General features: G+C 41.4%; 1 protein-coding gene across 2 annotated transcripts in view; it reads right to left on the reverse strand.

Annotated features, from left to right (window-relative positions):
- Window positions 1-21,636, reverse strand: part of ARHGEF10 (Rho guanine nucleotide exchange factor 10) — a 110,943-nt gene that overhangs the window by 22,239 nt on the left and 67,068 nt on the right. For both annotated transcript variants that reach the window (XM_063125097.1, XM_063125096.1), the window contains 7 exons: window positions 21,081-21,208; window positions 20,136-20,236; window positions 19,662-19,783; window positions 18,450-18,536; window positions 15,731-15,954; window positions 13,864-14,021; window positions 6,985-7,127 (listed from right to left, as the gene is read on the reverse strand). In XM_063125097.1, the coding sequence (XP_062981167.1) occupies window positions 6,985-7,127; window positions 13,864-14,021; window positions 15,731-15,954; window positions 18,450-18,536; window positions 19,662-19,783; window positions 20,136-20,236; window positions 21,081-21,208 (963 nt within the window). The remainder of the gene's footprint in view (window positions 1-6,984; window positions 7,128-13,863; window positions 14,022-15,730; window positions 15,955-18,449; window positions 18,537-19,661; window positions 19,784-20,135; window positions 20,237-21,080; window positions 21,209-21,636) is intronic.

Here is a 21,636-nt window from a genome sequence, read left to right on the forward strand (position 1 = left end):
TTAAATGCTGTTAAAATGCCTGGGAGAAGAGAAAAATCTTGACCTGGCGCCGAAAAGATAACAATGTTGGCGCCAGGCGAGCCTCATCAGGGAGATCATTCCACAGTCGGGGGCAACCACTGAAAAGGCCCTCTCCCTTGTTGCCATCCTCCGAGCTTCCCTTGGAGTAGGCACTTGGAGGAGGACCTTAGATGTTGAGCACAGTGTACAGGTAGGTTTATGTTGGGAGAGGCGTTCCATCAGGTATTGTGGTCCCAAGCCATGTAGGGCTTTATAGGTTAAAACCAGCACCTTGAATTGGGCTGGGAAACATATAGGCAGCCAATGCAAGCGTGCCAGAATTGGCGTTATATGCTCAAACCTCCCTGTTCCAGCTATCTATCTGGCCGCCACATTTTGCACAAGCTGCAGCTTCCGGACCGTCTTCAAAGGCTGCCCCATGTAGAGGCTAAGCCACTTAGGCTAAGTGGCTTGGTTTCGCTAATCTGCCACCTTCCTAGGTTGCCATTCCTAGGTTGTCATTAATGCAAGTTTTTTGGGGAGGAACTGTGCTTATATTGCAACATAAACATCACATATGCACGTCCAGATAAATAACGTTGCAAAAAAAGATGTAGACAGTGTTCCCGTTTCTCTCTGGCTCTCTAATTTGGCAGTCTCCTTAAATCTGGAGGGCCTAGAAACCAATAGAGATTTCCTGGATGTCATACAAAAGAGCATCCTGTCTAAGGACATTCAATTTGATGAAGGGATTACTATTACTCAACAGTAATCATGTTAGAAACAATAATGCAACTATAACATATAATATGACAGAAAAACTGTACCACACTCCTGCCTTGCAAAAGCCATCTTGCTATCTATTATCTGTCTGAAGGCAAATGAGATGTATCGCTAATAGAAACCTTTTTCTGCACAAAAAGGAACACTGTTTCCTCACTGATTTGGGGAGACTCTCTTTCCTTCACTTTCCAGAAGAGAAAGTGATTATGGACATGCACTGCTATAGGCCCTCCACTTGCATTCTCATCTCTGCCCTGGGAAAACCCATAATAGAACATTATGTTTGTTGTCATGCTCAGCAAAATGAAGTGGCCCTAGCATTCGGCTGGTTTTCTACGGAATCCCATCTCATCTGTACTTTTCTCCTCCCCAAAGAGGCCTGTATTTCACTCCCAAGCTCTCTTTCTCTAGCTCTATGGCAACATCAGAGCTCTCACACACATTTTCAATGCGACAGCCAAATCCCAAGCCTCTTAACACAGTGGCGTCTGAGGTGACCAGCCGCAGTTTCAACGGCACATAGCATTGCCGCGTCTTTCTCTTCCCTGTTACTTACACCCAGTACAAACTCCTTTGTGATTCCTGGCCCAAAGAGCTGTGCCAAGGACTGAACTGGGCTTTCTCAAGCATAGAAAGTTCTGTATAATGGGCCCCATTGTTCAGAAGAAGTGACTGACTTTTACTACTTTTAAGGGGGAAAGAAAAAGCAGTGTTTAGACATGCTACCGAGGAACACAGGGCATTTTGTTTATTCAGACGGCTTTGCTTGTTTTTAAAATGAAGTTATATTTCATCCCCCACAAAAATGTGCAAGATGGTTTTACACATCTATGTTGTGTCACATTTTCTTCCCCAAATACTGAGAGGAAAGCCCATTTCACAACCCCCATGAATGCCAGTCTTTCTGTGCCCCAGACACCTAGAAGAAAGGAACTGCAACAACTCCGAGGAAGCAGATTTTTAAATGGGAAAGCAAGCGTGCCAAAGCTGCATGCTTAAAACACACATGGCAGGCAAGTAAATCAAGGACAGTGGAAGTAACAGCCTTGACCCAAGACTGCATTTTTAAATCTGCTTGCTTGTTAACAGCTTTATTTCGGAAAGAGAAATACCTTACACATACTGAAATTTTAATAATACTACAATACTAACATCCCAATCCTAGACCCTGCTGTGCTTGCACAGTAACCTTGAGGAATATGGACTGGAATGCTGATGCTGGAGCTTCTAGATTTGCATTGGAACGTGGCACCAGGGTACTTAAAAAAGCAGTCAAAGAAATGGCTGAGATGGGGAGGGGAGGGGTGTTCCTGCTGGAATCAGCAACGTGGTACCACAGCCTTCCCCAACCTGGCTCCCTCCAGATGTGTTAGACCCGCAAGTCCCATAATTCCAATGACTCTGCTGGCTGGGAATTATAGGAGTTGCAATCCAACACATACATCTTGGGGGAACCATGTTAAGGAAGGCTGTGGTACTGTATAAGGGCACTTGGACTTACTTCTCCCCACTCTTGCCAGTACATTTATGTCCTGGCTTTCTTGTGAGCAGCCTTTCAAGCACATTAGAATTACAGAGGTTGGTGTGACGTTACCCCACAATTGAGTAACTTGTATATATCTAGATTAATATGTCTGGTAAGTATGGAATGTTAGAACTGAGTGGGTGTGGTTTATGATGTAATAGGGGAGGAGTATATAAGGAGAGTGTTGGGAGTTTGTGAGGTATGTGAGTTTGAGTGTGTGTGAGGAGAGTTGTTTAGTTGTAGAGTAAGAAGAGTTTGGATTCTAGGGATTTAGGATTGGTGTGAAGAGAGTGAGGTGGTTAGTATGTGGAGAGTTTAGATCAGGCAGGATTGAAAGTATTACATTTTGATTTAAAGTTTTTAAATAACAATAAACTTATTATTTTGTTAGCTACCAAATACCACATGTCAGCTTGGCATTATTTACCTGCCTTACAGTTATTAAACACCAAAACCAGAGTATTCCCACAGTATAGCTTGAGAGATCCTATATTAAACCGGTTTCCCTCATAGCTAGGGGAAAGGTTTTATTTAACCCTCCCTCAGGTTTTCAAGTGGTGGTGCTTGGCCTGAGAAGGGTTTATGCGACGGGCCTAGTGTAAGTGTCTGTTACGTCACAGTTGGCACAACCCCAGTTCGCAGTAAGCATTTCTGGGGACTCCCTCATAAGGATAGTTCTTATGAGCAGTACAACATCCTGGTGGAGAACTATCATTCCTAAAAAACAAAAAAACAAAACACCTATTTCTAATTACACACATACTACAACAATCGAAATCAGGGATGGAATGCAGTTCTAAGACTGCTTAGACCAAGACATATTTAAATCCAGCCAACCTCAGCTTGCAACTAGGATTCCAAGAAGAGGATTCCAAATGCCATAAACACACAGCAAGGAAAGAACAGTGGGTAGGAAGCAACAGAGATGCAGAGCAATGTGCCAGCTACTTTCTTCTTTTGCCTTGAAAATATTTAATATGTGAGAAAAGCTCAACTGTGTTGCTGGTTTGTTTACCAAGGACTGCTGCCAGTCTTAAGCAGAGACATGGTTGCATCAGTGCTGGGAAGGCAAGGAAAATAATGATGGGACAGATATGAGTATGTGTGGTGCATTGCAGCCAAAATGGGTGCCAAGCAAGGCACCTGAGAGTCCTAGCCATGGGGCTTCTTCACATTTAGCAAAAATCCTGCAGCCTTACTGAGGCTTTGTCTTCCAGAGGCTTCGTGGATTTAACGATGGACACAATACCTCCCCCCCTCCATTTTTGCCTGTTTTTCCCCATGTTTCAATTATGCTGCCTGCAGATGGTGCTCTTTTATTGCATGATTTCGATTTATTACAGCATTTCCAGGGTTATATAAAATGGTAGATTCCCGCTTGAAAATGGCAGGACAGGCATTGTAGATTGCCGACATCAGGGACCCACGAACTTCCATGATGACCAATCATTCGCGTGCAATAAATCACTTGTGTGGAGAAGCTCACAGATTCAGGAATGTACTACCTTGGACAGGGCATAAGGGGGGTAGACCAGAGTGGAACTGCCATCTCTGCTCAATTGCAAGGGTGTGTAAAGTGTGGTACATGGACCTAAGGCATAGCTGCAGCACATTGTCCCATATTTTTGTCCTGAATTTCTAGCTCTCCTTTGAGCAGTGTTTACTATGGATACAGGACTGGCTACTCTTTATCAGCATCAGAAAGGTGTTTTTTTAAGAAAACCAGAATGACTAATTAGCCATGGTGTGTGTGTGTGTGTGTGCATGCATTTCATTTTTCTCAGTGAGGTTGGGAGAAGAGGGTTCTGTTCTTCTTGACACTATGCATTTATTTATTTATTTACAATATTTATATACTGCTCTCCATTCAAAATTTTGGAATGGTGTACAAGATAAAATACAATAAAAACAGAATTAAACACCTTAAAATAGATTTTTAAAAGAAGCAAAATGAAAAGTGAACCGTGAACCATGGCTGGTTATTAAGGAAAGGCTTCCTGGAACTATGTCGTTTTCAGGAGGCACCAAAAAGAATACAAAATTGGTGCCTGCCTGACCTCCAGACGCAGGGAATTCCATAGGACGGGGGCCACCACACTGAAAGTTCTTCCCCTGGTGCAATGGGTGTGTGACAAAATCACTTGCTTGTTATATTAATCTGTTTATTGTATTGATATTAACGTATTTCATTTTGCAGGAAATGTTTGTACAAGTAAGAAAGGGTTAACAACATATGCTGAGTTTTTTAACTGACCCCAGAAAAGCTGTTTTAAATGGATATTGCTGTTTTTATGCTTTTTAAATTTTTGTATGTTTTTAATGTTCACAGTTTTTAACTTCTGTAAACCGCCCAGAGAGCTTCGGCTATGGGGCGGTATATAAATGTAATGAATTAATTAATTAACTTTGGGCAGGATGGAGCTTGTGTGTGATTGGCCGTTTTAGTTCTACCTTCGGGGAGTGAGTGAGATCACAGGAGGTGTTTTTTTCTGTTTTGACATTTAGCTGGGTGGGTGAGAGAAGTTTGGGGTTTGGTGGAGCACCATTTTGGATGGGGAGGATTTAGAAGGGTAGGGAGGCAGGCTTAAGCTAATTAGCAACGTCTTGTAAATTATAAACTTTCATTTTCATTTTTCTGAGTTAAATCCACGTGCCAGCTTTGTCTTCGTTTACGCTACCTCATATATAAACACATAATAACCAGCACCCACTTCCTCAAATTAGAAGTAACAGTGATAAATTCAACACACTTGGCATTAATTGTGGGTAAAAGGTTAGCTAAGTCAATGGGTACAGCTGATTTGGCAGTGATCTCCCACTCCTTAGGCTTATTATTCTAGGAGCGAAGGGATAATAGAGGAATGACTGGGTAAATGAAGGGGCATAGGTCACAGTGTGCTTTTACATCAGGCATGGATGCTAGCAAAGAGGATTTGGGGATCTTAACTCATCTGGTGATTGGGAAGCGCCATCAGCACACAGGCAAGTAGTGGTCAGCCTGTGTTGACTTCTGCCTTACATTCATTCTCCTCCCAGCCCTTCCTGTAGCAACAGGAAGTCTGTGGTGGTGTCTCACTTGCAATCCTGTCCTCTAGTCGCAAAGCTGTTCATATCCATTCATAATATTTTGAGCCGAGTTTCAGATAGCTCAGCATATTGCCTCTGTATTCCTCCCCACACCCTCTGCAAGTACAACTTCAGTACTCCTTCCCATGCTGCCAGAGTAATGCAAGGAGTACTGATTCAGAGAGGAACCTACACACTGCATCCCCTCCCATGTCAGATCACACGACTTCAGAGGTATGGGAAGGACCAGCGGTACTGCAGCTCTCATGCTCCCAGGGCAATGAGTGTAGTAGACTTGAGCACTGCAACAGTTAATGTTGGGGAAAGGAGGGATACCAGTAAGTTTATATTCTGCAGCAAAATTGCATTACTTGTATATCAAATTGGTATGTCATCATCAATGTCCATGCAGGAAAAGTACTGATCATATTAAAAGCAATGTGATAAACAAGGCACACCCATAGCACAGAACAGCTAGAACCTGGGAGATCTATAAAAATCAATTACATTACTGCATCTCATCCAATCTGAATGGCTCAGTGTTGCAGATACCATTCAATATTGATACTTGGTCTAATAATTGTGAAATTAATGTTAATACTGCTGCATTATCTACCCCATCAAAATCTCATCAAAGAAACACTTCTTTGTTATTTAAGACAGAATGAAGAACACTCATACATGAAGACATTTTCATGCTGTATCCAATGGAGTCAGGAAAACAGTAGGAAATTGTTGGATTTCAAGTTCTTTGAGAAGCAGATCTCTTAGGTCTCATCATTACTTCAAAACTCATTTTAAAATGCCCTGCCATTATGAGATGCTCCATAACAATCTGAAGGGGCGGGAAAGAAACAGTGGCCAGATCTACACCAAGCAGGATATTGCACTATGAAAACAGTATATAAGAGGCAGGAGCCACACTACTGCTTTATAGCAGTATCAAAGTGCACTGACAACTGTTGGGGCCCGTTGACACAGACCATATACCGGTTTCATAGTGCTGCTATATCCTGCTTGGTGTAGATCTGGCCAGCGTCTCCAATGTGGCAAAGACCACAGGGATGCCCATGTCAAATATTTCAAATTGTAGAGAAGCTGCTAATGAAAAGCTAAAAACTGGTTTTCACATTATTCATCAAGCCTCAGCTGGGGAAGCACAAATTTCACAGCAGTGCTCTCTTCCTCTCCTCTTAGCCTACAATCAATTAACAATGGGAACAGGGAATACCAAGAGAGGGGAAGAGAAGGGTAGACATGAGAGCACTGCTTTAATCATGTATGATTCATGTTGGCATCCAACTTGCTTGATTCAATTTGCCAAGTGCTTACACTGCCAGTTCTAAAGGAGGAACAGCAAGTGTCGAAAGCATTCTGCTTGCACAGCCTGAAAGCATCAGTCATGTAAAGGAGTCCTTTCCTTATAGCCTGAGCCATGGTGCAGCATGAACAAGCCAAACCACCATAAAGTAAGACTTTCTAAAGATTATGTCTGCAGGCATAATGTCTGCAGGCATTCATCTCCATGAATGAAAAGCATACATTTCATGTAGGAAGTAGCTCTGTAAGTTACAATATAAAAGGCAAACATCTGGATAATATTCTTTTACCTCCACAGTATGAGTCTCGGTGCTAATTATAAAAATTTGTCCACCAGAAGCAGCCCAGATGGTTTCTTCCATGACAAGGAGACTTCTTACCGGAAGAACGCCCAGCTTCACTACTTTCTGAGGTTCTGAGTTCCAGGCTCCGTCTTTAGCAAGAAGAGACAAAATATATTAAAAGAAAATTGTGTGTGTCATCACATGAGGGAAAATCATGTTTCTTTACCATTGCTTCTCCACCCCCACTTCTGTCCTTCATTACTTCCTCTTTCCTCCCAGAGAGGAAAGAGGAAGTAAACAAAAACCGCATGGCCCATTCAGGGGCTGTTTTTATCACACCACTTTTCCTGTGCACAGCAGGAGATCGCAGCACATTCCAATTTTTAAAAAAGTCGGATTAAAAGGGGTCTATTTTGTGACAAAAAAACAAGTGGAAGGAACGGGAGGCACACAGGAGGCAGACGTCGTCATCTAAAGGATGTGCGAACATCCATAAGTGGGCAGTAGCAAGCATGCGATAAAACTCTCGTCTGATGACACCCCCGATGAACGTGTGTGTGTGTATTTGTGGATATATATGTATAAAATGAGACACACCTCATGCATACTATGAGATGGTCCTGCTTACCCAAATGCTCTCTCCTATTCTGGGACCTATGGTGACATTGATTTCATGAGTTTTTGTGTTGCTTCACAAACCTCAACCAGAGACCACAGTAGGGGTGAACAAATGAACGTATAAAGCCACAGGCAACAAACACAGCATTTTTGAAACTCTGAAGAGATTTTGTCTATCAACCTAAGTCAGGAAGTAAGTAAGCAGAAAGCATTTCCCAAAAGCCATGGGGAGAAAGGCCTTTGCATTATAAAATAAAAGCACAAGTAGTTGCCATGTGTTAGAGCACTAATCCTAGGGTCCAATTTACTGGAGACCGGAACTGTTCCACTAATTGGGCTGCCTTCCTTTGAACATTTGGCAGCTCCCTTTGCACAACACTCACAGCACAGAAAAAAGGAGGATCATATAAAATATAGGTTAATTCTTTGACATTCATTCATGATTTTTGTCATATACTAACTTCAACTAAATGTAATATGTCCCCACCCCAATTCTGCATAAGATTTCTATCCCTTCTGCTTTGATTTAGCTAGAACTAACATTCATCTTTATGTTCGATAGCTTCCTTTTTTCTCTCTGTAGCACCGCTGGTATTTCAACAGTGTTGCCAAAATAACCCTGCGAACAGCTGAGTTTAACTGAGTTGTGCAATGGAGCATAAACATTTGTACATTGCATTATCAAGACTGGTGACTATTGACTAATTTTTTTATGGCAAGGCAATGAGATTAAAATACAGGCAATGCTTAAAACAGTCTATTTTATTTATTTATTTATTTATTTATTTATTACATTTCTATACCGCCCAATAGCTGGAGCTCTCTGGGCGGTTCACTATATGAACCGGTTTAATATATTACCAATATATTAAAAAAAATATTCTACTGTCTACTTCTGGTTTGCTATTATCACCAGCTATCCAAATGATCCATGTAAACCAGGGGTGGGCACCTTTTGGAGGTCCAGGGAACACTTTCCCCTCCCCCTTCCTGAGGGACCTGACACACCACAGGTGCCAAAAATGGGACAAATAATAATTTTGTTTAAAATGGTGTCCAGAACTAATACAGAGTGCCAAAAGGATCAACATTAGCAAACAAATTAGCTTGTTTCAATGCTAATGTTGAACCTTTTTGGTATGAACATTTTTAGGGTCCCTCTGAATTTCCGGGGGTGTGGTGGCACATGGGGACGCTGCAGGGGGGCACTATTCAGTGCCTTGCTTCTTGAATCATTATAGCTGTTGTGGTGAAAATACCAGACAAAACACTGGCGACGTGTGCTGTTTTCACCTGCACTTCTCATATATGCTTCTTTGGATTATGACCACCTTCAGTAGAAGCAGCCTACAAAACCCTGTGCTGAAAAATAAGGTAAACTATTTCTGATATGTAAAAATGAGTTATCTACTACCACATTGAATTAAAATATTTGACTTTAAAAAGCTTCCATGCAGAAAGCTGAAACTAGACAAAGTGAACCCACTAAAATAAAGTCTTATTGGTTTCAATGGCGCTACTCCAAGCATGAATCCAACCCATTGAATTCTTCCACAGGGGACAGAAACCACCCCCTGAGTTATTGCTAAGTTTACTGAGGCACTGGAGAGGTCTTCAGAGTAAAGACCATGGGATCAATACTCCAGGATCAATTATACATGCTCTGTTATCCTTAGACTTAAGCCTTCAAGCGTGGTGGACATAAACAGGAACATTTCTATAGTGAAAGTAGCTGGGACAGACTTATTGCCTGTTCTTGTTATCAGTTAGCTGGACAGAGCGTTAAAACCAGGGGAGTTATTTTTTTCTTGAAGCATGGGAATGAATAGCTGACCATGCAACACAAGTGCATGGACTCTCTTACAAAGTTTCAAGAAATAATAGCATCCAGTACTATATTCCCACAGAAGTAGATGTATTTCACTTTCAACTCTATTTAAATTTATGCAAAAATTTCGAACACCATGAGCAAACTGTTGGCAAAGTGGAGGAAGAATAATTCAAGTTGTGGAACTAAATGCTGCAATTTCGATTCTCTGGTGATAACTTAACACCAATTATTATTAGGTCTAATTCTCTGTTCCATTACACTTCAGGTTTGATTTATGTATCTGGCAAAATAGGTCAGCACTTCATAAAACTGCACATTCTGAGATGATTGGAAAAGCAGCTTGAGGCCTACAAAGATTACAGTTACAAATTGGAAAGAAAAATAAATTCTTATGTTGGGAGGGGAAAAAAACAACCCCAGATGACTGAATATGCTTTGTAATAGACATAGAAAAGAGCTGCAATTGTAGCAATTTGTAAGTGAAAGGCATGCAAGCTGAGTCAGACTGACATACAACGAATGCACTTTGAGCTCTCTTTTTAATGTATTTATAACTGTGGCAAATCAGTAAATCAAGCTACAATATATGCTAGTCATTAGTCAGCTATTCTGTTGTTCCCATGTCCTCTTCCTGTTGGGGAAGGAAGTACCCTGTAGCCAACTGCCAGAGACCAAGAGCATCTCTACATTAAGGGAAATTGCGTTGTTTGCCCAGGGCTTTTGTGCTTCCTGGTTGTTTGGAGAGATTGTTATGGGCTACATTACATGAGAGGAGAGGGTCAACAAGGGGTTTGAATTGAATACTTCCCCTCTGTTCAGTTCCACTGAGTTCTATTGAAACAGTGCCATCTAGTGGTGGAGGATCCTGCTGTTTCCTAGCTATTGCCACTTTAAAAGTGTTTTTTTATATACCAGAATTTCCTGGAGGATTCGGTGGGAAGCGTCCTGGTTGTTCATGATGTCATGAAATCAACCCGATCATTTCCATGAGTGTCCTATTACGTGTGCAATAAATCATTTGCTTAGGGGAGCTCCAAAGGGAGGCTGCATTGCTTTCATCTCTGGGGTGCCTTCTTTCCAGCCACAAGACCAAGAGGCAGTGGTGGCAGCAATTTTGAGATATTTCAGATTCTATTAATTGCTTATCTGAATCAGAAACTCAAAATGGATATAAACATGTATAATTTTTTTTCACTGTTTATGTAAATATCATATTATAGGATTCTCTCCTTTATGGTACATATAAGGTGAATGTTGATCAATATTATATAGAAAAGATTGATTAGTGTATTGATATATGTTTTTCATCTGTGCTTTGTTATTTATCTTTTGTATATTTTGTATGCCTATAATAAAAGAATTAAATTAAAAACAGAAAACACTGAACTTTAACACTTAGAAGCACATTACAACTGATGCAACTCATTACATTGTTCTAGCACAGTGGTTCCCAAACCTTTTCAGGTAACCACTCCCTTGGTTACACAAACTCATGCCGAGTGCCCCCTATTATTATTCAGAATAGCAGTTTTCAACGACCCACTAATGAAGATAATAATAATAAAATTCAAAACAGTAACAATTTATTGAATATTTATTCAAAATCCAATTACATCTTTTCCCTCCTTCCCTCGGCAAGCCTGTGGCGGGTGCTTCCCATTTAAAGGGTCCGCGCTCCTTGGGATCCTGCTGGTCTGGGCGCCCGGGCTGAGCAGCGGTGGTGGCAGCTGGGTGCAGGAGCTGAGCTGAGGAGCTGAGAATGAAAAAGGGGCCACACTGCGCACAGCCCCTTTAAATGGGAAGCACCCGCCACAGGCTTGCTGAGGAAGGGAAAAGAGAGCGAACGCCTCTGTTTTGCAGCCAGCGTGGCAGGGCACACCAATCAGGTTATGTCTCTTCATTAGCGTTTTGGTGCTTTTGAAACATTTCAATTCACCGTTAAAAGGACTCTTCTTAAATGGTATTAATACATGTGTGGATTCTTCTCCTATATGGCTTGGGACCAAACTACCTTCTCCCATAAAAATGTCCCTGGGTTTTAAGACCTTCTGGAGAGGTGCTTCTCAAAAAAGACCACCTCAAGCATCCCCTTTGCCTCTTAATGCCCCCCTATGCAATCCCCCCACCCCCCCAAGGGGGCAGTACTACCCACTTTGGGAACCACTGTTCTAGCAGTTGAAGTGTGGATGTAACTGAGAGTTTCTATAGGTCTTCCAGCTGCTTCATTCAGATGCAACATCTCTTCTTTGCTAGATACAATTTGCTTTGGAAACCATTTCTAACCCTACCTGGGGATGCATTTGCAAATTTCAGCAATGAAATGAAGAAACAGTATTAGGGAGCTGTACATCTGCTTTGCATGCTTCTGATGTAAAGGGGAAACTGAGGACATAGGAAGCCTTATACTGAGTCTGACAATTGGTCCATTTAGCTCAGCATTGTCTGCACTGACTAGCAGTGACTCTCCAGGGTTTCAGGCAGGAATTTTTCCAGCCCTATCTTGGAGATCGCTGGGATTGAACAGCCTTTTCCAGCTATAGCATCCATCCTGTGCATATGCATGTGGAATTTGAACATCTTCTGGTGAGGCAGGAGGTGTGAAAGTTTCTCTCCCCCCCCCCCCCCATGAACTTTACTCCAACAACATGCAAGGCAAATGTGTAAGTCACTAATTTTTAATACCTCTTGTATGAGTGCAGCAGCGTTGAGATATGCCACAATATCAAACTACAACCTGCACTTATTGTAATAGGAACTTAAGAGGTCGTACTGAGCCGCTCCTGAGACATCTACCCACAGATGAAATTATAGTCATTATTTTGATCTGAATCTATTAAAAATTAATACAGAGAAGCAGCCAAGAATTTTTCATTTCTTCCCAGGGATATGCACACACCATATTTCTTCATTCAGATTCAATAGGGTGGACTAGTGGGTAAAAACTCAAATTTATACTATATTTCAGTTTATGCCACAGTAGAAAAAACAAACAGTAATATGTAAATACTTGGAACACATGATAAATTACAACTTAGAATAGGTATCTCTACCCTGTCTCATGGAAAGACTAAGTGCTACTTCACACACAATGCATTATCTATACTGATAACACTCCCACGTTGGAAAAAATGCATCAACCTGGTATGTGCACACAGTCACATATGCCAACACATGCATGTCTAACAGACCAGAAAGCTGCTGCCAATTAGGGCATTCCAACTCTATGCACATACATGAAACAGAGTCATTGTATTCCACGTACATGACAGCAGACACAGCTTTTCCAACATCAAAGTGATTTCCATGTAGGCAATTTGAGATGTCCAACATAGTTATTTATCAATAATTATGAAATGCTTATACTGAAATAAATTTCTAAGTGGCATAAAACACAATACAGTATAAACCCATAATAAATTACTGTATATTATTACCATTGTGGGAAAGCTTGATGGAACAAGTAAGTTTTCACTAGGTGCTGAAAACCCAGAAGACTTGGTGACAGAGTTCCACAGAGCGGGGGCTATGATACTAAAGGTCTTATTCTGAGCCATCATGGACCAAACCTCTAAAATATTGGGCACCACCAGAAGGATATCTCCTGATAAGCACAGCAGATGAACAGGCAGGTATGGCATCAGGCAGTCTCTTAAATATCCTGGTCCTAATTTATTTAGGGCTTTGGAAACAAGAACCAAAACGTTAAGCCTATTTTGGTAATATATAGGCAACCAGCACAGTTCTCTCAACATCGGTGTACTCTGCTGGAAATAAACCACAACTGCAGCTTCTGGACCAACCTTAAGGGCAGTCTCACATAAACGCACATTGCAATGATCCAGTTTTGAGGTTACCAATGCATGGGCCACAATGGTAAAGCTATCCCTGGTCCAGGAATGGCCATAGCAGCTGAAGTTGGTTAAAGGCACTCCTAGTGATTTAAGACACCTGTGATTTCAGTGACAGCACTCAGTCAAGGAGCACCCCCAGACCACACACCTGTTCCTTCAGGGGGAGTGAAACCCCATCCAGAACAGGTAACAGACCCAATTCCCAGATATGTGAACCACTCACCCACAGAGCCTCTGTCATGCCATGATTCAGATGCAGTTATTTTGCCCTCATCCAGACCATCACTGCATCCAGGTATCAGCCCAAGGGTTGCAGAGCGTCCCCCAATTCAGACATGACAGAGAAAGAAAACTGGGTATCATTAGCATACTGATGGCTTCTTGCACCAAATATCCTAATGACCATTCTCAATGATCAGTGGTAGTTGGTGACAGAAATCTAAAGGGCATACTAAAAAAAAAAGCCCTTCTTTATTGTCAATGTGAATATGAACTTAGAAAAAGGAAAAACAGAGCAATGAAATCTGCTTTTGCCAAAAAGCTTCAGAAAGCTATTCGTTGGAATAATGCATATAATTTCTGTACCTTCCAACTTCGTGTAGATGGTGATGTTCCCATTGACCAGACCAGCAAACAAGTGGTTGTTCTTGTACGCCAGGCTCATAACCGTAGACTTGTCAGGGGTGAAGAAGTGTTGAAGTCGGACCTTCTTTGAGCCTTGACTACTTTTGTAAACAGAGATGCTATTTAAAAGTAATAGGAAAAGAAGAAAACCTTTAACAGACGTTTATATTCATTTTTAAAGTGGCATAGTATCCCTTAAGAGAAACAGAAAGGAAAAAGCATTTCAGCATTACATTAAGGAACCAAGCTACACATTAGAAGAAGCACTGGATTGCTGCCTCACTGTCTGACTTCAGCCTCTCATTCTTATAACATCTTATACAAACATGTGATGTCACACCACTGCATTGAATACCTCTCCGCAGGTGGGCAATGAGACTCACTGTAATGCTGTCATACCATGTGTTGTTTTTACTAGATCTTACAAGAATCAGAGATTAAAGATGCAAACCTATGAATGATTAGATTAAAGCCAGTGTGATGTAGTGGCTAGAGTGTTGGACTGGGAGTCGGGAGATCCAGGTTTAAGAATCCATTTGGCCATGGAAGCTCACTGGGTGACTTTGGGCCAGTCACAGACTCTTAGCCCAACCTACTTCACAGGGTTGTTGTTGTTGTGAGGATAAAATGGAGAGGAGAGGGATTATGTACGCCTCCTTGGAGGAAAAAAGGGCGGGATCTAAATGAGATAAATATATATATTTAAAAATGACCATCTTGGCTGAGTATTGTGGAGGAGTCTTAGGAACTTCTGTTTAAAGTTGCATAGGATTGCACCCTAGAATGGTATGCTATTCTAGAAGTATCAGCCCATAACTTAATCCAAAACCCATTAAGGACGAGATAATTCTACTATTTCTGCATCACCTCAATGTTTAGAAAAAGTTATTTTATCAGCTACAGAACACAATGGCCAAATACTTTTTAGTACTGCTGCAACAGTCCAAGGACATGACAATTACATCAGCACAAATGTTTAGGGTCACGATGCACATTTTCATTAATTGTCTTTGGAACATGGCAGCATGAATGAGAAAAGGAAATAAGCGCTTGATACTGACACAATTACTAGTCATTGTCATGAAAAACTAAATGCTGCAATAATGGGTTTGTATATCTCTGTCTGTGTATCTGCCATGAAGTGTAGTTTATTTGCACTGGTAAATTAAATCTTTGAACTTGGAAAGCCATAACTTACTTACTATGCAGTATCTTTAAAACCTAAATCGACATCTCATATCAATAAGGCTTTTAAATAGATGATCTCTTCCTTTTCCTGCCTCCACAGCAGCTGTAACCATTGTGTGTGGAATTGAGGAGAAAGGCTGACGCAAAGTTTTAGGTGTTGAACATCTCAACATTACCTAGTTTATGTGCCTTTAATTCTGTGGGAGTACAGCCTTAATTGAATATTAAGCAGAATAATTGACAATATTGAACCAAAGAAGATAATTCTGTGGCAGTTCCCAGGGTAGATTCCAGTGCCCAAACAGAATGAGCAAGTTTCTCCATTTATTGCAATACTTGGGGCAGTACTTTGTACAGGGATAAACAGAGACAGTTCAAAATAAAATCCTTTTAAAATAAGCAGTTTTAAGTTTAGCAACTGATAGGTCTACCACAAGAAATGTATGGTCCAAGAGCAACTCATATTTTTAGAGGAATCTCTGCTCTTGCTCTCTCATGCGCATGTGCTCGCTCTCTCTCTCTCTCTCATACACACACACACACACACACTCTGACATGCACTCATACACATAAACCTCTACTGTAAGGACAAACAATTAATAGGCAATCAAAGGAAGCAATTGAAAAATGTGAAAAGCACCTTCCTTCTTCCATGCCCAGGCAAATAGTAGAAACACTGGAGGGCTTTGTTGGATTATCTTCAGGCTCTGGAGGCACGTTTGATTCTTTATGTTTCTCCTCTCCATGAATATAGACCATGCAGAGGATTCTCGATTCCACATTGAAGCATTCAATAACTTTTGGACTGGAGTTTTGAAATGATACAATGGCAATTTGGCCCATTTGATTAGTACAACTGCCAATCTGAATTAGGGAGAAACGATTAATATTCTTTCATAACCAAGGTCTCTCTCTGAACAATAATACATGCATGGCAAAACTAATTAAAGAAAGCTTCTTTAAGGTCGCAGCAGTTAAATAAAGATTTTCTGGCAACTGAAGGTTACACAGAGATAATGAGACGGCATACCTATTATACTGAATGAAAATACCGAAAAAGAAAAATACATGCTATCCCTAGCAGACAATCTGTGAGTGTCATTCTTATAAAACAGGGGTGCAGACTAAGGATGGGCAAAATCACTCGGGTCCGACTCAGAGGATACGTGCCCCACCGCTGCCGCTATTTGAACGCACTCACTTGCTGCATGAGTTTCTTTGACAGCTCACAAGCATCTGACAAGCAGCCAGCAGCCGTCTACCCCCATCTAGAGCCTCCATTGCGCACAGGGGAAATGTACAATTTCCAGAACCTCCATTCTTGCACACAAAGAAGGCTCCTGGCAGGGATGGATGGCTGCTGAGTACTCAACCCGCAGGTCCATGAATGTGCCACAGGCGCCTGATTGGGTCCGGGGTGGGGGTGGGGAGGTGGAGGTGCCCATTGGACTCCCAGACACATGGCCCAAGTCCTACCCTCTGGGGATCCCAATCCAGCCACCTAGGATTCCCCAGAAGGCCCAACCCCCTTTCCCCAACCACAAATCATTTTTGGGGTTTCCTGGCTTTTGTGCAGCTTTTTCTCTACTCTAAAAGGTCAAAATTCCTCTCCTAAGGCTTAGTTACTGGCAGTAAGAGGTTTAAGTTAAAATATGCTGGTATCAGGGAGGGGGGTTGGCTCCCCCTTTGCCCCCACTCACCATTGGAGTGTGGCCCCCAAGATCTCCAAAATTCAGCCCTTGGGCAGAAAGAGGTTCTGCACTTGTTCTAAAAATGGTCATTATATTCCTCGAAGAGCCTCATCACACAGGGGAAAATTGTATTTGCTTACAGTTACTTCTCCACCTATGCGTTTGTCCTTCATTACTTCCTCTTTTGAAAGAGGAAGTAAACAACCTACACGTGGCCCATTCAGCGGGCCGTTTTGATCCCGCTGCTTCTTCTGCACACAGCAGGAGATAGCGGCTACTTCCGTCTTTCAAAGTAAGTCCGACTTATTGGGGGGGGGGTTGTCGTGCAAAAGTGGCTAGAAGGGGCGGGAGGCGCTTGGGAGGCAGACAACATTGTGAGAGGGACCTGCAAAAAAACATGAGTGTCCACTAATGAGCGTGCAATAAAACACTCGTCTGATGGAGCTCTAAGAGCACTGATTGCAAAATGGACTACAAATATATATACCCAGTGATACTTGGAGCCTTTATTTATTAAGTCTTTGCACTTAAACATAATTTTAGTCTAGATTATGTTGGCTGTGAGAGTCACTGGAAATGAACAATAGTGAAGATGAGCAGGCTTTGGAAGAAGCATTCATGTGCCTTTAGCATCTTCTAGAGCATCTTTAGAGTGCGTTTTATCACACACTCATGACTGGCCACTCATGGATCTTTGAGGGTCATTTTGATAATGCAGCAATCCTCCTGCGTGCATCCCACTTCTTCTGTTGTTTCTTCTGCTACAAAATATTACCCAGAAAATCTATTGCTTCTTGGCTTTGACAATAGTTGTCGCCATTTCCTGCCCAGTGCAGTAGAAGCTGCACTACAAAATGCCCACTGAATGGGCCACATGGTCACTACTTGCTTATTCTTTCTTCCCTGTGAGAAGAAAGAGGAAGCTGCTCATTCCTATGTTGGGACAGAAGCAGGAGGCAAAGCAACGGTAGGGAAATGCGGTTGTCCCCCATCTGAAAATGCTCCTAGAGAGGCATGCAAATAGATGATGAATGATCAAGGCATGGGCCCAAGACCACTTCCTATGGTTGCTCCCTGCCCCACCCCCATTCCATTCTGTCCCCAAACTCCTGAAGAATTTGAATGTCCTCTAGAGGATGACATTTTGAGAACAAATGAAACTTACAAGAATTTCCAGGGATGGGGCAGAGGGATGTACCTAAACTCAAGCCTGCAGCACCGACTGCTACAGACTTTAGAAGAGCTAGGAACCCTGACAACAAAATCCAACTTCCTTTAACCTGAACCCCAAGGGGCAAAGTACACTAAATGTTGGGGGAACACTAATTTCCCATTGTTTCCTTTGTTGAAGTGTAAAGCAGCTACGGCACGTGTGTGTATGCACACATACATGTGGAGGTGCAAGTTGGGTTGGGGGAATAAGTGCTTAAACCTTTCCTGACCCACCCCATTTTCCCGGTATAATCCTCCTCCCCAAAGCTGTTCTCAGGGTAAAATGTATAGGATGCTCTGCCCAACAGGGCAAAAATAAGCTGGGGGTTGGTAAGAGGGAGAGCATTACATTAACAAAATGGCATGGAACGGGGAGTTAAAACACCCCTACCTCCATGCCAGTTCTCTGAGGTAATCCCTCCACTCAGTGGGGCTTTGAACTAAAAAAATTCTTACCCACAGAAAACCATGCTCTGTAGAAAGAGAATCTGGATCAGTTTCTTCACATGAGTATGGCTCAGGATTATAAGCTGCACATTCAACCTTAACAGACACAAAATAACATTTGTTAGCTCAAATCTGGTGCTCTTGGTTAAGCTTTATTGAAATCTAAGCCTAGAATTTAGTTCTAGCAAAACAAAAATAACAAAGTAGTTCTAATTATAACAACTTGATTTGGCGTAATCAAGATCTAGTTGCATGCTTTCAGATTTCACAGGAAGGTAAAAAGAAGGAAGTTGGAAGAGGAGGATCTCATGAAACTGTATTGGTGTGACAGAATAAAGGCAATAGAAAATCAATTTTGAGACATTTCAGATCCTGTTAATTGCTTATCTGAATCAGAAATTCAAAATGGATATGAATAGGTATAAAGTTTTTTCACTGTTTATACAAATATATTGTATAAAAATTATGAATTAGAGGGGTGAAGGTTGATCAATATTAAATAGAAAAAATTGATTAGTATATTGTTATATGTTTTCCATGTATGCTGTTATTTATCTTTTGTGTTTCATAGTTAATAATAATAAGAAAAATAAGAAAAGAGAACACAAAAGATTTAATCCCTCCTCCCAACTGTAATTGAATTAAAAATAGCTCCGTTACCCAGTGCGGCTGCAAAACTAGCACCCATGGAAACCTTTTTGGAAATTCACAGCTATGCTGGTGTGGAGGGGGTGATTTTCATCTCAATCACAGCTGCGGAGGAAAGGAACGAACCTCACATCCCTATATGACAGTGTGGTGTAGTGGCTAGAGTGTTGGACTGGGAGTCAGGAGATCTGAGTGCTAGTTCTTACTTGTCAAGGAAGCTCACTGGGTGATTTTGGGCCAGTCACAGACTCTAAGCCCAACCTACCTCACAAGGTGGTTGTTGTGAGGATAAAAATGGAGAGGAGGATTATGTACTCCACCTTGAGTTCCTTGGAGGAAAATGGGGGATATAAATGCAATAAATAAATAAATAAGCTACGGTTCCTGTAATAATTGATACCTCCATCACATCCCTGTGATTAAAGAAAGAACAAGCACTATGCATTCAGCTGAATATGCACTTGGGCCTCCATGAGACATATGGTGGGACACACCTGCAAAAACATAAAGTTTTTTTCCCCATGCATATTTCAGTTGTTACATTATTTCCCAAACAAAGTTAATGTTATTCACCTTAAATTCCTGTTGCTTGGCCATCATCACAGGCATATGCTTAACAAGAAGAGGATGCTTCTCTTTTTTTATCTGATTGCCATCGTCATCTATACAGAACCAACCCAGCAGATTCTCCTCAGCTGTAATGGCAAAGGGGGGGGGAAGCAATGTGTTTCTATTTGATAAGTTACTCCAATATGTAAACCATTTTCTAATATCAGTCTCCATTCCATAGCACAAGGCACTAATCAAAATTATATGCCTTTTTTTAAAAAAGCCACTTTTCCCATACCAACACACAGGTAGTCCCAAATGCCCAGGTTGGCTTTTGACAAGATAAATGGGGAGAGGAAAAGGTAAACACTGGGGATGGGCAGTGGAAAAGTCCAGGGTCACTATTTTAAATATTTTAACTTGAAAATTATTGAGAAGCCAAAACTCCATCAATTTAATATATAGCTGTTCTGAGCATACTAAAAAGGAAAATCTTACCTAAGCCAAGTTTAGCCATTTGTAGATTTTTGATCCAAGATTGTTTGATGGAAGGGGTAAACGTATTGAACACTGCTGTAAAGAAAGTAGGCCGTCCCGATCTGTTAGAAATAAAAGAAAAGATGTGATCCAACACATTCCTTTGGTGGGACGAAAACAAGGCTTTCTAGCTTGCACGGGTAGCACAAAGTAAATTATTGGAAATCCCATACAATAGCCTGTGTTCTTAATATTGAGATGAACTCATTATTATTATTATTATTATTATTATTATTATTATTATTATTATTTACATTTATATACTGCCCCATAGCTGAAGCTCTCTAGGCGGTTTACAAAGATTAAAGAGATTGGATTAAAAAGACTGAACATTAAAAATCAATATACAAAATTTAAAAACGTTAAAAAACACTGTTAACATTTAAAACAATTTTTAAACACTCAGCCAGGCCAAAGCTATTGGAGTCAGTTAAAACTCAGCATATGCTGTTGAATGCCTGGAAGAAAAGAAAAGTCTTAACATGGCACCGAAAAGATAATAATGTTGGCGCCAGGCGGGCCTTATCGGGGAGATCCACAATCTGGAAAGCAGTATTTATTTAATGCTAGTTAAAGATTTGTCAAGTCTGACGGTGAGGGAGGGATGAAAAGGCAATTTGCCCCTGTGTCTGTGGGACCAGGCCTGTTTTTCCAACACATGTCTCTGCTGTCTTTGCCCCGGCACAAATATGACCCTCTACACCCCATCCAGAAGCTGTAGGGTTTTTTTGTTCTGGCTTGCCTTCCCCCTACAAATCCACAGCTGCCTTCAGAAGGTAAGAGAGAATGAGAGCATTCCTCTCTCCTCCCATAGTACCCCTTTTGGTGAAGGCTCAGCCTGGGTGTTAGGCAGCCTTTGCCCCATTACAACATTGCCCTCAATCGACATGGTAGATTGTAACTAACTTGTCCTGCTTCCCTGGAAGCTGAAGTTGAATTCTACAGCGGTCTGCAGCTCTTATTTCATCTTCTTTTTTCAAAATAAGTTTTTGTAAACCTGAGGTCCAATCATGTGCCACGGACTGATTTAAATTCTGTCAAAAAGCAGAGGGAAGACCAAAAACAAGCTTATTTTAATTTCATTTTCAATCTCCCCCCACCTCCACAATAGTATGAAAGATAGTGCTACCCTATGTGACAATGCACTTAAAATACAACAGTGTTGTTTAAGATTGTTTAGCTTCACTGACAGCAATAAGACATAGGCGCTAGCTATACATTATGCACAAATGCTATTGAAGAAAAAGCAGCTTGGAGGGAGAAATTTGGATTTAGGATCAGGTCAAGCACTTCCTCCCTGCAGTCCTTTTCTTGGCCTAATCTACACCAAGCAGGATATTGCACTATGAAAGCAGTATGAAAGCAGCACATGGGTATGTGTCAATGGGCCCCAACAGTTGTCAGTGCACTTCAATACTGCTATAAAGCAGTAGTGTGGCTCCTGCCTTTTATATAACACTTT

Source organism: Elgaria multicarinata, chromosome 4 (assembly GCF_023053635.1).
Source record: "Elgaria multicarinata webbii isolate HBS135686 ecotype San Diego chromosome 4, rElgMul1.1.pri, whole genome shotgun sequence".
Classification (NCBI taxonomy): Eukaryota; Metazoa; Chordata; class Lepidosauria; order Squamata; family Anguidae; genus Elgaria; species Elgaria multicarinata.